The sequence below is a fragment of the Camelus ferus genome, chromosome 5 (assembly GCF_009834535.1).
Source record: "Camelus ferus isolate YT-003-E chromosome 5, BCGSAC_Cfer_1.0, whole genome shotgun sequence".
In the NCBI taxonomy this organism is placed as follows: domain Eukaryota; kingdom Metazoa; phylum Chordata; class Mammalia; order Artiodactyla; family Camelidae; genus Camelus; species Camelus ferus.
Window position 1 is genome coordinate 7,618,400 of NC_045700.1, and position 12,932 is coordinate 7,631,331.

A 12,932-nucleotide genomic window follows, 5' to 3' on the forward strand; every position below is an offset into this window, starting at 1 on the left:
CTATCCTTTTATTTCCAACCTTTTATGTCTTTGAGTCTAAAGTTTGTCTCTTGTTATGCACCTTTTAGTTAGATCTTGCTTTTTTTAATCCAACCTGGTAGTCTTTGTCTTTTGGTTGAGATGCTTAGGCCATTCACACTTAATGTAATTATAGTTATGGTTGGATTTACGTTTCTTAGTATGCATATATTTGGGAATGTTTTTATTTTGCCTTCATTTTTGAAGGATAGTTTTGCTGGATATAGAATTCTTAGTTGATAGAAATTTTTTCCTTTTATCACTTTAAATTTGTCACCCTCCTGGTTTCTTGTGTTCATTATTTCTCAGGAGAAGTCATAATCATGTTTTGTGAATTTTTTTTTCCCTCTTGTGGCTTTCATGCTTTTCTCCTTGTCTTTGGTTTTCAACAGCTTCAGTCTAATGTGTGTGGGGTGTGGATCTCTGTGCTTATCCTACTTGGGATTGATTAGTTTTTGGAGCTGCAGATTAATGTTTTTCATCAAATTTGGGGTTCGGAGCTATATCTGTTCAAGCACTTTTTGCCCTTTTTTCTCTTCCCTCTTTTTTTGTGGGGGAGATGCAGAATTCCCATTATGCGTATGTTTGTATACTTAATGTTGTCTCCCAGGTATTTGAGACTTTATTTTTATTCAGTCTTTTTTCTCCTGTTCTTCAGATAGACAGTGATAGAAATTGTGTAGGCTTCAAGTTGTATGGTGATTCGTTTTCTCTGCCACTTCAGAGCTGCTGTTTCATCCAGCTTGTCAATTTTTCTTTTTGGTCTTTGTACTTTCCACCCTCAAAACTTCCTTTTAGTGTTTTTTTTTCGTTGAATCGTTGTTCTCACATTTTCCTTGGTTATCATGCTTTCTCTGGTTTTTCACAAACCCTTGGAACATATTTATCACAGCTGCTGTGAAGGTGGTGTCCGCCAGACCCAGCCCCTGGCCCCTCAGAGTCAGTTTCTGTTCACTGATTGTCTTCCTGAGTACAGCTCACACTTCCCAGTGTTTTTGTGCAGCTCATAATTTTTTATTGAAAACTGGACATTTTAGATTGTGTTGTGTCATCTGGATTCTGATTTTTTTTTTAAAGATTTGTAAATGTTGCTATAGTTCTTGGACTGTTTTATAACATGCCTGGAGTTAGTCTTTGAAATCTCCCCACTGATGTCACATAGCTGCTGATGTCATGGCTTTACTTTTTGATTTTCATTTTTGTTTTCTAGCCTGACCTCTAGGATTTGCTCCATATCTGCTTGGCGTAGTGTCCAAGCCTGCTGAATTTTCCCTTCTGTGGATGGATCTCTGCATGGGTGGGGCAGGGAGGGCGTGGAAGTCAGTGTTTGGGCAGTTTTCCTGTGTGTGTACCCGACTCTTCCCGCTTTCCTGAATTCATGTGCCCTGGGTCACCCAGGCCACCATGATGTCCTCACTGCACCCTTCTCTGCTCCCTGACTTCCAGGATCTTCCTGTTAGATCTCTGGCTAGGTCTCAGGTCTGGACCTGCCTAGTCCCACCAGTCCTCGGGCCAGCAGAGAGGCAGGCTCTCCCGCGTATTCTCCATAACCCTGGTGCCCTCTGACTCCCAGGATCTCTGCCAGGCGCTGCCCCTGCTCTGCACCAGCGAGCATCCCTGGAGGCAGGGCCCCTCCTGGCCGGGCTGTGCTCCAGCTCGTGTAGACCAGCCCCAGGCGGGAACGCCCCAGGCTCCCCCGTCCCTGCCTGAGTGCAGCAGTTTTTCTCATTTTGTTGTTGGCCCTTAATTGATTTGAAGAGCCCTGGAATCACTTTTTCACATTTCCCAGTGGTTTTATAGTTCTGTGGGGAGAGGATTTGCCAACTTCTTCCCTCCACCATAGCCCAGATCTGGCCCTTCATTGATGCTTTTGTAGCCTAACTTGTCCCGCAGAAGACTCTAGACCTGGTACTAAGTGCTTGAGGGGTGTGATCTCACACAGCTCTGTAAGAGGAGGGGACAGGATATAAAGCTTCGTCTTGCATCTGGGGCTGCAGCATGAGAACTTGCCCGGAAGTGAGACCACCAGACCAGCTGGCCCAGTGAGAGTGTCTTCTGTGGGGGGCAGCGCGGGAGGAGCGGGAGTCAATCTTAAGTTGTTATTTTTTGAGGTTAGTTCTTCCTGACTTTCTGCTCTGCGTTAGCTGTCAGGCATCCTGTTAGTCTCACTGCTTCTGCGTGGTATGTCATGACTTTGGGCCTGGCCTGTGCTGTGCCGGTTGGGAGCGGTCACTCTGTGTGTCCTACTCATTCGTCCTCCAGGCGCAGAAGGCCTCAGGGTGGAGTTTGACCGGCAGTGCTCAACAGAACGGCGCCACGACCCTCTCACAGTCATGGACGGCGTCAACCGGATTGTCTCCGTGCGGTCAGGTGGGAGGGGAGGTTGAGATGCTTCTGTAGAACAGAACAGTGACCATTACTGAACAGAGTGTTACCGCTTCATTCTCACGTGAGATTTCAGGAAGGGATAATACGTGATTACCCACAAAATATAACAGATTTTATCTGCCAGTACTTTCAGTAAGATCATTATCCAAGTGATGTTTGTACCTCACTCACCCCTGATGGGTGGGACTCCTGTGTGACCGGTGTGAGAGTGGGTCCTTGTTGGGGGCACAGGCCGTCCAGGAGGCTGGCCTTACCCAGACAGCGGAGATAGTGCTGGAAAGAGCGTGGGAGGGCCAGGCTCGTGCTACAGAGCTTCATAAGGGGATTTGTTTTTTAATTGATGCTGTGAGGGCTTGGGCTCCACGTGGAGTGTGTGCTCTGTGCGTGGGGAGGCCAGAACGCTGGAGCAGACGGGAACGGTCACCTGCAGGCCTCTCGCTGCTCTGCTGACGGGCTCCCCGAGGCTGAGCAGGGGTGAGTCCTTCTGTACCAGGGCTTGTTAAATGCTCTCCCACAGGGCTTTTTAGAATCATCAGTGCAGCTATTTGTATGTACTCGGGAACTCTTCAGACTATTTTTATCCTTTGTCTGGAGCAAGTGTCCGCTAACATTTCCTGGCATAACTGCTCCCCTCTGCCTTTGTAGCAGAGGCAGCCACAGCCTGAGTGTAAATGATCGGCCTGGCTGTGTCCCAGTGAAATTTCCTCACAAGACATTACTTCGGATGAAGGATGTGGTCACAGATGAGCATGGCTTGCTTTCTGGCATTTTGACAAATGTTGATGTAGTTTTAGTCATGTTGGAGATGTGCCCAGTTTCTCTGCTTCCAGTCAGATCCCTTCTGAGCCACTCCCCTCCCGCTGCCTGGTGGCCCTTCTAAGTAGAAGCCTGGTTGGGGTGGCGCACTGCAGCCCTGTCTCTCCAGCTGCTTCCCGTGGCTTACGGGCTCTGGTGGGGCTGCTCCCTTCCCCCGAGAGTGGCCATTCCATGTTGAGTTGCCCCTGTGGCTCAGGGGTGCCCCTGTGCCTTTGCATATGTGCCCCCTCTTTGGGGAAGGCTGGGACTTTGTCTTCTGTTGCCTGGGAACCACTGTCATGTCACACCTTTTCCAGGAAACCTCCCCATGGCCCCTGACCTGGGTGTGGGTAGAGGCTGGCTCTGCAGGCCCCTCACAGCATCACGGTTGCATGTGAGCATCTCCCTTCGGGTGTTGCCTGCCCGCCCTCTGCTTCCCCACTGTTTGGTACAGGGTGTGTTGAGGGCACAGTGTGAACGCACGTGAGGAGTGGGCTGGAGGAGCCGGCTGTGCTCCAGACTGGGCGCAAATGACTCTGCTTTGTGTTTAAAGAAGTCAGTGTTGATGTGATGATGGGTGAACCCAACACCAGTGTTCTTCACTCTACCAGGTCGGGAGTGGTCCGACTGGTCCAGCGAGCTGCGCATCCCGGGGGACGAGCTGAAGTGGAAGTTCATCAGCGATGGGTCTGTGAACGGGTGGGGCTGGCGCTTCACCGTCTACCCCATCACACCAGCCGCGGGTAAGGAGGGGCCTGGCCTCCAGCCACCAGGGCTTGACCCAAGCAAGGCGCCTTGTGGGCTGCCTTCTCCTGTTGTTTGGGGAGCCAGCGTTGCCCAGGGCCCCACCACGGCGAGGGTCAGAGCTGCAGTGAGCCACCTCTGCTGTCCAGCTGCCTGGGTATCTGTCCCCCTCTCCACCCAGTGTTCCCCTGCTCTTGCTGGTTGCCATTCTTAAGCCATTTGACTTTTCGAGTAAAATGTCAGTGTACAGAACGTACTTACGTGACCTAGACAGTGACAGGCCCCTGGACCCCTCTCTAACCACATGGGTCCACCCCTTGTTGGTTGGACTGAGCAAGTCTTCTTGTTGGGGAGCCTTCGCCCAGCCCAGCGGGGGGACGTTTATCGTGTTCTTTTTTCTTTTTGTTTTTTTTTCTTTTTTTTTTTTGTATATGTATATTTTTATTGAAGTGTAGTCAGTTTACAATGTTGTGTCAATTTTTGGTGTACAGCATAATGTTCTTTCTACAGGCCCTAAAGACCTCCTTTCTGATCGCTGCGTCCTCTCCTGTCCATCCATGGACTTGGTGACGTGTCTGTTGGACTTTCGGCTCAACCTTGCCTCAAACAGAAGCATCGTCCCCCGCCTGGCGGCATCTCTGGCGGCCTGTGCACAGCTGAGCGCCTTAGGTAACGGCACGTGTGCTTCCAGGTCTGTCCTGCTCCGAGGGAACCGTGGTCATCCTCTGACCCTGTCTGTCTGCTCATTTCAGCTGCTAGTCACAGGATGTGGGCCCTTCAAAGACTGAGGAAGCTGCTTACAACCGAATTTGGGCAGTCAATTAACATAAACAGGCTACTTGGAGACAACGACGGGGAAACGAGAGCTTTGGTATGAAACATTACGTTACAGTTTCCAGACAGCTGACCCTTCGGGACTAAAATGTTGGCTTTAGTAATTTAAACTCCTAAATAACTGAGAGGAGTTGGAGAATTTTTCACAAGAATGAGACCGCCTCTGGCATCCAGGCCCCCTGTCACTGCCCCTGTGCTGAGGGCAGGCTGGGCTTCAGTGGCTGTGAGAACGGGATTCTGTCTGTTGGACTTTCTGAGTCTGAATCAGCACATCCCCTTTGTTTGGCTGCATGAGGTGGTTACTGTTCAAAGAATGTTTCATTCTCACCATCCCAGGGGTTGGGGGGGGTTGTAGGCCAGAAAGGAACTGGTTCCCGGGAGTGGCTGTCGTGAAATTGAGACCAAACATTCTAAGGTGGATTTTCATGCTGTTCTTTTTTATTTTAGTGTTCATCACATCCTTTTAGATTTTTTTTCCTACTTGAAAATATTGATCACATTGATTGTAATTTTGTTGTACAATTATGATTATAATCTTGCTGTTTCCTTCAGAGTTTTTCAGGCAGTGCTCTTGCCGCCCTGGTGAAAGGCCTTCCAGAGGCTCTGCAGAGGCAGTTTGAGTATGAAGACCCTGTTGTACGAGGGGGCAAGCAGCTGCTTCACAGCCCGTTCTTTAAGGTGACACGCGACTTGTTTTGAAGCGATGGGAGAGCCACACACACGGCTGTCAAGGGCCATGAGTTAAATATCGGGCATCCCTGGGGACGGGGAGGTGCCGCTGGAGTTGAGCATGAGAACCTCCAGGGGTGACCAAGTGATCTGAGGAGTAGGGGACTTTCAGATGCCCTGACGGAGGCAGCAGGGGTGGTAGCAGTTGTTGGCGCCAAGGTCCTGCGGTCCGGTGCATCCCTAGGAGCTGGGTGGGAACAGTCCCCATCCCTGGTGATTCTCAAACCCTTGCTGGGCGCGCGGCAGTCAGCCTGAAGCAGGAATTCTGAGGGGGGACCCTCAGAGCCTGTGCTGGGGCTGTCTTTGATGAATGTTGGCCGTGTTGCTGAGTGGCCCTGTGTCGTTAATTTTCGATGACCACAGGTGCTGGTAGCTCTTGCTTGTGACCTGGAACTAGACACTCTCCCTTGCTGTGCGGAGACGCACAAGTGGGCCTGGTTCCGAAGGTACTGCATGGCCTCCCGCGTCGCTGTGGCCCTGGACCGGAGAACGCTGCTGCCCCGCCTGTTTCTCGACGAGGTACTGCACATTGTTTGGGAATGACTTTTGGAATGCAAACCACTTTCTTTATTCAGCCACAGTGTAAAAAGATACCAGTATTATGAGACACAGTAACATTCCTCTTGCCAAGAAATACTGCCAAGGAGAAAAACCACGTAGGTGAAAATGAATAAACTGACACTGCGAATTTCAGTTTATTTTTAGTAAGATAAACTGAAGATGTAATGATACTGCCTAGGCATTTTATTTTATTTTTTTTTATTTATTTATTTTATTTTATTTTATTTTATTTTATTTTATTTTATTTTATTTTATTTTATTTTATTTTTTTATTACTTTTTCTTTTTCCCCTTATTGGAGGCACTGGGGATTGAACCCAGGATCTTGTGCAGGGCAAGCACAAGCTCTACCACTGAGCTATATTCCCCACCCTCTGCCTAGACATCTTGAAATATCTTCAGTGGGGTATAATCAGATTGGTTTTGCTTATTAACCGTAAAATCACAATGTTGGCATTTCCTCATATTCTCGGGTGGGAATTCCTCCTATCTTCTTCCCTTAATATTAGTTGTTTTATTCTTGAGAGAGAAGTGTTTGATTTGTAATCTCATAATATTGTCTAGGTGGCTAAGAAAATCCGCGAGTTAATGGCAGACGGTGAAAACATGGATGTCCTCCATGAGAGGCACGACGTTTTTAAAAGAGAGCAAGATGAGCAGCTTGTGCAGTGGATGAACAGGTGATTATGTCAGAAACAGGAAGTAATGCTGTCTGTGAGCGAACTGTGTTTCACATGCAGTTGTTCATTTCATGCTCTTACAGGCGACCGGATGACTGGACTCTTTCTGCTGGAGGCAGTGGGACAATTTATGGATGGGGTCATAACCATAGAGGTCAGCTTGGGGGCATCGAAGGTGCCAAAGTGAAAGTCCCCACTCCGTGTGAAGCCCTTGCAGCTCTCAGACCCGTGCAGCTCATTGGAGGAGAGCAGACGCTCTTTGCAGTGACAGCTGACGGGAAGGTAAGGCTGCGTGTTCTGTGCCCTCCTGACAGTGGACTGAGAGACAGCTGTGGCCGGTGTGCGTCTGTGTGGTTCACAGGATGTACGAAGATTCTGTGCTGAAACATTGTTCCAAGATTAACGGTACTTAGCGGTGTCCTGGAAGCAGAGGGTTTCTGTATGATCTTTAGTGTGTTGTTTGGCCACACAATTTTTTAGTTTGAAATGCAGCACACATACAAAAGTGTATTATAATTGTTTGTGTATTGATAATTTGTTAGATGTACATGTTCCTTTTTTGTTGCTGTCATAGTGCTGTCTTTGAGGAAAGCAGTGCTGCCTGTGTGTGGAGATGGTTGATGTTTACGTATTGGCTTTATATCTAGTGACCTTATTACACTCTTTTCCTTCTTAGTCTCTCAGAATGTTTTCTGTCTTTATAAAGCCGTGATCTGTAAATGAATTTTGTTCCTTCCTTTCCGGTTCACCTGTCTTTTTTTTTACTTTTCTCCTTCTGTGTGGGAGGAGGGAGCTCGTTGTGCAGGGTGGGAGTTGCAGTCCAGTGGTGAACAGGGATGGGGGTAGTGGGTCTGTTCTCGGCTTGATGCAGGCTGCAAAGGAAGCGCTGTGGCTGAACCCTCCACATGCTTACTGGGGGGGTTGGTAGACACTTTTGTCAAAGTAAGGAAGTTCTCTTCTGTTTCTGCTTATGAATGGATATTGACTTTTGTCAAATGCTCTTCCTACAGTTAAAAAATACTACAGATGCCTTCTCCTTCAGTGGGTTAATGGAGTGAATTGGATTGTTTTTCTTGTATCAAACAGTCTTGCCTTCTTTGGAGACACTCAGCTTGGTCAGGATATGTTTTATATTTTTTTTTGCTTTGTGTTTGGGATCTTGGGGAGATGGAGATCATGAATGTGATCATCATAATGTTCCTGTCTTATGCACTCTGTGTCTGGTTATGGCACTGCGGCCGTTATCCGTGTAACTTACAACAATTAACACAATACACATGGATCACCTCAGTTTCTCTGGGGGCCTCCAGCCCAGAACCTCTCATGAGGCTGCAGGTGCTGCAGGGCTGTCCTGAGGAAGCCTCGGCTCCCCAGGGCCCCTGGCTGAGGCTGCCCTCCGTTCTCCACCATCTCACATGGCAGCTGGCCCTGTGAGAGCGAGCATGGTGAGGGCGAGGGAGGGTGCGAGCAGGACACAGGTCACAGTCTTCTGTGACCTAATCCAGAAGTGACACCCCGTCCCCGTTGCTGTATTGTCTATTAGAGTCAATAGGTCAGCGCACATGCTTGGAGAAGGGGTTACATAGGGGTGGGAACCCCTGGCTGTGGGGACCCCGGGAATAGCATCGGAGGTTGCCCGACAGGAACATCAGGGTCGTGCTAACCTCATGAGAAGGGTTGAAGTGAGCCCTCTTTTTCTGTTTTCGGGAGAATTCTGTCTTTTAGTTGTCTCCTGGCTACTTTAACGTGTGTATTTAAAATTGAGAGTGAATTAGTATTTCTGCCATCCTCCCAAGTAAAGGCTGATCCTTTGTCGTCTTGTGTTTCGGCACTCGCCTCTGCCCGCAATGATAGGCAGGGTTATTATTGTTGTTTTATATAGACCATGTATTTTCTGGATTTACCCAAATGTCACACACATCTTTGCTCACCATTATTTCTTATGTTTCAGACCTTATATCTGCATTCATTTTTCTTCTACTTTAAGCATATATTTTCAGTTTCCTGTAGTGACAGTCTGTTGTTGGTTAATTTTCTGATTTTTGTTTGTTTGTTTGTTTTTTTAAATATCTTCATTTTGTTCTTTTTCTAGGCAAGGGTTGCAAACATTTTCTGTAAAGGGCACGCTAGTATTTTTGGCTGTGGGTGTCCTGTAGTCTGGTCTCTGTTGCAGCTGTGAAGGCAGCCTGTGGGGAAATTGTACAGGAATGGGTGTGGCTGTGCGCTAATAAAACTTTATTTACAAAGACAGGTGGTGGGCCTGTAGGCTGTCCTTTGCCAACCCCTGTGCTAGGGTATATAATTTTAAGTTCACTGTTATTTTCAGTCAGCCTGTTAAAAGTTTTATTCTTCTGGTCTTTGGCCTTCATTGTCGCTAATAGGATGTCAGCAGTCAGATTAATTTTTACCCAAGTGAAGGTAATAAATCTTTCCTTTGTAGCTGCTTTCAAGGTATTTCTTTAGTGGTCCACAGTTTCACTCTGCTATATTAGATATCTGCTTTTTTTGTTTGTTTTGTTTTTAATTTTTCCTGCCCTTTTTTGTATTCCTTTTTTTTTTTTTTTTTTGCCAGGTGATGAGGGTTAAGGGGTAGGCTTCCTGGCTCTGAGAAGTGTTCTCTTAACAATTCTGGTAAATTCTCAGACATGATTTTTTCAAATATTGCCTCTCTCGTATTCTCTGTGTGCTGTCTACCTACAGCTGGGTTCTGAGTGGTGTTCAGGTGAGGAGGTCTACCCCAAATGACCTCTAACCTTTCCTTCCTGTTTCCTCTTCTCTCTGTGCTTCGGGGCCACGTGTTGGGTAATTCCTTCAGATCCATCTCCTAGTAGTCTAGTCTGTGGTCATCTGCGTATAATCTGCTGTTTACTACATCTGAGTTTTCATTTCCATTGTTTTTTAATTTATGGAAGTTCTGCTTTGGGTTCTTCTCTTACAGTCTCTTATTCCTTGGGGATACTTTTAAGCTTTCATTTCTTTAAACATAATATTGGACTTTCTTCTAATTCTTTCTCATGGTGCCTTCTTTCCTTTTAATGTGAATCTTTAAAACTACAGGCTGACCATTTTCCTTGGAAACTTTCATGCAGAAATTCTTTGAGGCCTAGCTTGAAGTCACTCATCAAAAGAGAATTTAGAACTGTGGTGTGCTACCAACCTGAGCCATTGTAAATGAAATTCTCTCCCTAAGGAATTTAGATCGTAGGTTAGCATTAATTCAGACTGAGAATCATCTCAGCGACCAGCTTCTGTGGCTGTGAATCCTCAGGAGAGGTTTCCCCTTCCCCCTCAGCCCTGAGTTTGAGAAGAGCTACTTTCTTTGTTCTCTCCTTAGTTCTCACTCACAGTCTGAGTGAGAGGAAGCCCTTGGAGCCTCACCTTCCCCCACAGAGTCTTCTTTTCGGCTTAGCCTCACCCCCGACACCCTGTGCAGTCAGGATCCTCAAGACCTTCCTGGGGAAGCTGACTTTGGGGTCATTTCCTGTCTGAGTTCTTGGTTTCACTCCCTGTTTTGTCCTTGAGGTTTCCTTCCTATTAGGTCGGTGCAGCAGCGCATCTGACACAGTACGAATCAGCATGTAAGTTTTTATAGGAGGGAATGTTTGATATGCATTTGGAAGTGGCAGTCCTGATTTTTTTTTTTTGATGATAAAGATGTTTTATGTCCCAAATCAATTATTTGAGTGAAAGAAAAACAATATATTCTACTGTGTGATTTATATGCTGCCTTGCTGAAATAGTGAATATATTTGTAATTTTTCTGTGGGTGTTTCTGTGGGTATTATTTACCTGGAATTTACATAAAGTAGATAATGAAATCTTTTGTTTTTCTTGGTATTAATCATGGTTGGTATTCTGAACAAAAATAGTAGGAATGCTTCTAGGGAAAAGACCATGATTTCGAAATATATTTTCTGATTGTATTTGGGATTTCTATCAGTTAAATTTTTTCTTCCATCTTCAGAGATTTGATAAAGCAAAAATGAAGTCTTAAACATTCCTGTGATTTTTAATGTTAACTTTTCTCTACAGTAACGTTTAGAGCATTGATTGGATTTATTAATCACTAATATATATGGATACTTAGATAAAAATCTGATGTTTATATTACTTTTTCTCATCTTAGCTTTATGCCACTGGCTACGGTGCAGGTGGCAGACTAGGAATTGGAGGGACAGAGTCAGTATCCACCCCGACGTTACTTGAATCCATTCAGCATGTATTTATTAAGAAAGTAGCTGTGAACTCAGGAGGAAAACACTGTCTTGCCCTCTCTTCAGAAGGAGAAGTTTACTCCTGGGGTGAGGCAGAAGATGGGAAGTTGGGCCATGGCAACAGAAGGTACTGTGTGAAGACATCATTTTCACTGTTACATTTCCTTTTCTTGTTTGTTTTAATGCTTATGTGGTGCATTGGCACTCTGTGTTTCAGAACAGTGTTTGCAGTTACCTACTCAAACTTAATGACTCACTCATCAGAAATTAAGTTCATTCGGCAGTGTCTGGGCTTGCCTACGTGACCCCTCTGTTGAGGGGAAATCAGTTCTGAGTTTTGGTTTCTGAGCACTAAGTTTGCTTCGCTTCATTTTGTCCTGTTTCCCCACGTCCCCTGAGTCACCCACTGCATCACAGCAGGCATTTTGTTACATGAGGACGGTAAAGCTTTAAATACAGCGGAGCAGAGGGAATGGCAGGAGTGAGGGGAAACGGACACACAGGTTGACTTAGTTTTTTTAAAAAAGCAATCAAACCCACCAGTTTTTAAAAGGTGATTGGAACCACCTGCCAAGTTGGAATGACAGGGACCTTGGTGTTTGAAATAACTAAAGCGTCAGACAGAATGAACAGCAGCCCCAAAGACATTGGATAATAGGCAGTAAAGTGCATCCAGTGATCTACAGGGGTGAGCACTGACAGCCGCGTGTGTGAGGAGGCTATTTGAGAGGCCAAAAAACAAACCACCGAAGGGCTAGGAGCTCACAGAGAGCAGAGGGGAGCGCCTGCTCCCCAGCCCTCGTAAGTCCCAGGGCACTGAGGAGAGGACTGAGAACGGTGCTATGCAGAAGTGGGGGGAATGAACCGTAGGCTAACTGTTGCTGGGATCACACCAACGAAGCTAAAGAGCAAGACTTGAAAGGATTAAACTGTTTACAAGTAGCTTAACCATGTTGTAGAGATCAAAGCTCAAGAATATTTTTGTGGAAACAAACATATCAAGCACACAGTAAGATAAACTTGGCAGTCTTCTTCACCCAGACAGAGCTTATCAGGCCTGTGTTTCTTCAGTAGTGTTGGGAAAGTTGGATATTCAAACGCAAAAGAATGAAGTTGGACCCCTGTCTTAACACCACTCTCAAAATTTAACTCAGAATAGATTAAAAGACTTAACTGTAAAACTCAAAACCATAAAACTCCTAGAAGAAAACCAGGAAAAAGCACAAGCAACAAAAGAAGAAATAAGCAGACGGGACTCCATCAAACTAAAGACTTCTGCACAGCAAAGGAGGCAGTCAACAAAATGAGCGGAGAGCCTAGGGAATGAGAGAAGATATTTGCAAATTATGTAAATGATCAGAGGTTGTTATTCTGCAAAATATATAAGAAACTCATACAAATTAATAGCAAAGAAAAACCAAATAACCCAGTTAACAAATGGACAAAGGACCTGAATAGGCATTTTTCCAAAGAAGACACACAAATGGCCACCAGACACATGAAAAGTCTTCAAGATCACTAATCATCAGGAAAATGCAAATCAAAACCCCAGTGAGATACCACCTCACACCTTGTGAGGCTGTGGAGAGGAGGGAGCCCTCCTACACTGTTGGTGGGAATGGAAATTGGTGTAGCCCCTATGGAGTGTGCTCAAAAACTTTTAAATTGACTTATCACATGATCCAGCCACCTCACTTCTGGGCATATATCTGAAGGATATATAAGGATTGAGTTCTTATCTTGCACCATGTCCAAAAGTAATTCAAAATGACTCATAGTCATAGATCTAAAACCTAAAACTAAAAACCTCTAGAAGAAAACACAAGAGAAAACTTTTGTGACCTTAGGTCAAAGATTTTTAGATAAAACTTGGAAAGCATGTTCCAGTAAAGAAAAACAGGACAAAATGGACTTTATAAAAGGCACTGTTAAGAGGTGGAAAGGACACACTGCAGATTGGGAAAGCGTAT

General features: G+C 45.8%; 1 protein-coding gene and 1 non-coding gene across 2 annotated transcripts in view; one reads left to right on the top strand and one right to left on the bottom strand.

The window, feature by feature from the left end:
* The window catches only part of LOC102509078 (E3 ubiquitin-protein ligase HERC2), a 176,582-nt gene that overhangs the window by 146,421 nt on the left and 17,229 nt on the right, over window positions 1-12,932 (top strand). Inside the window, 9 exon segments of the mRNA XM_032479272.1 lie at window positions 2,281-2,388; window positions 3,813-3,944; window positions 4,456-4,614; window positions 4,698-4,816; window positions 5,332-5,457; window positions 5,872-6,027; window positions 6,633-6,748; window positions 6,832-7,030; window positions 10,875-11,089. Of these exon segments, the coding sequence (XP_032335163.1) occupies window positions 2,281-2,388; window positions 3,813-3,944; window positions 4,456-4,614; window positions 4,698-4,816; window positions 5,332-5,457; window positions 5,872-6,027; window positions 6,633-6,748; window positions 6,832-7,030; window positions 10,875-11,089 (1,330 nt within the window).
* Window positions 6,365-6,436, bottom strand: TRNAG-GCC. The gene has a single exon. It is a non-coding gene; the product is annotated as a tRNA-Gly (tRNA).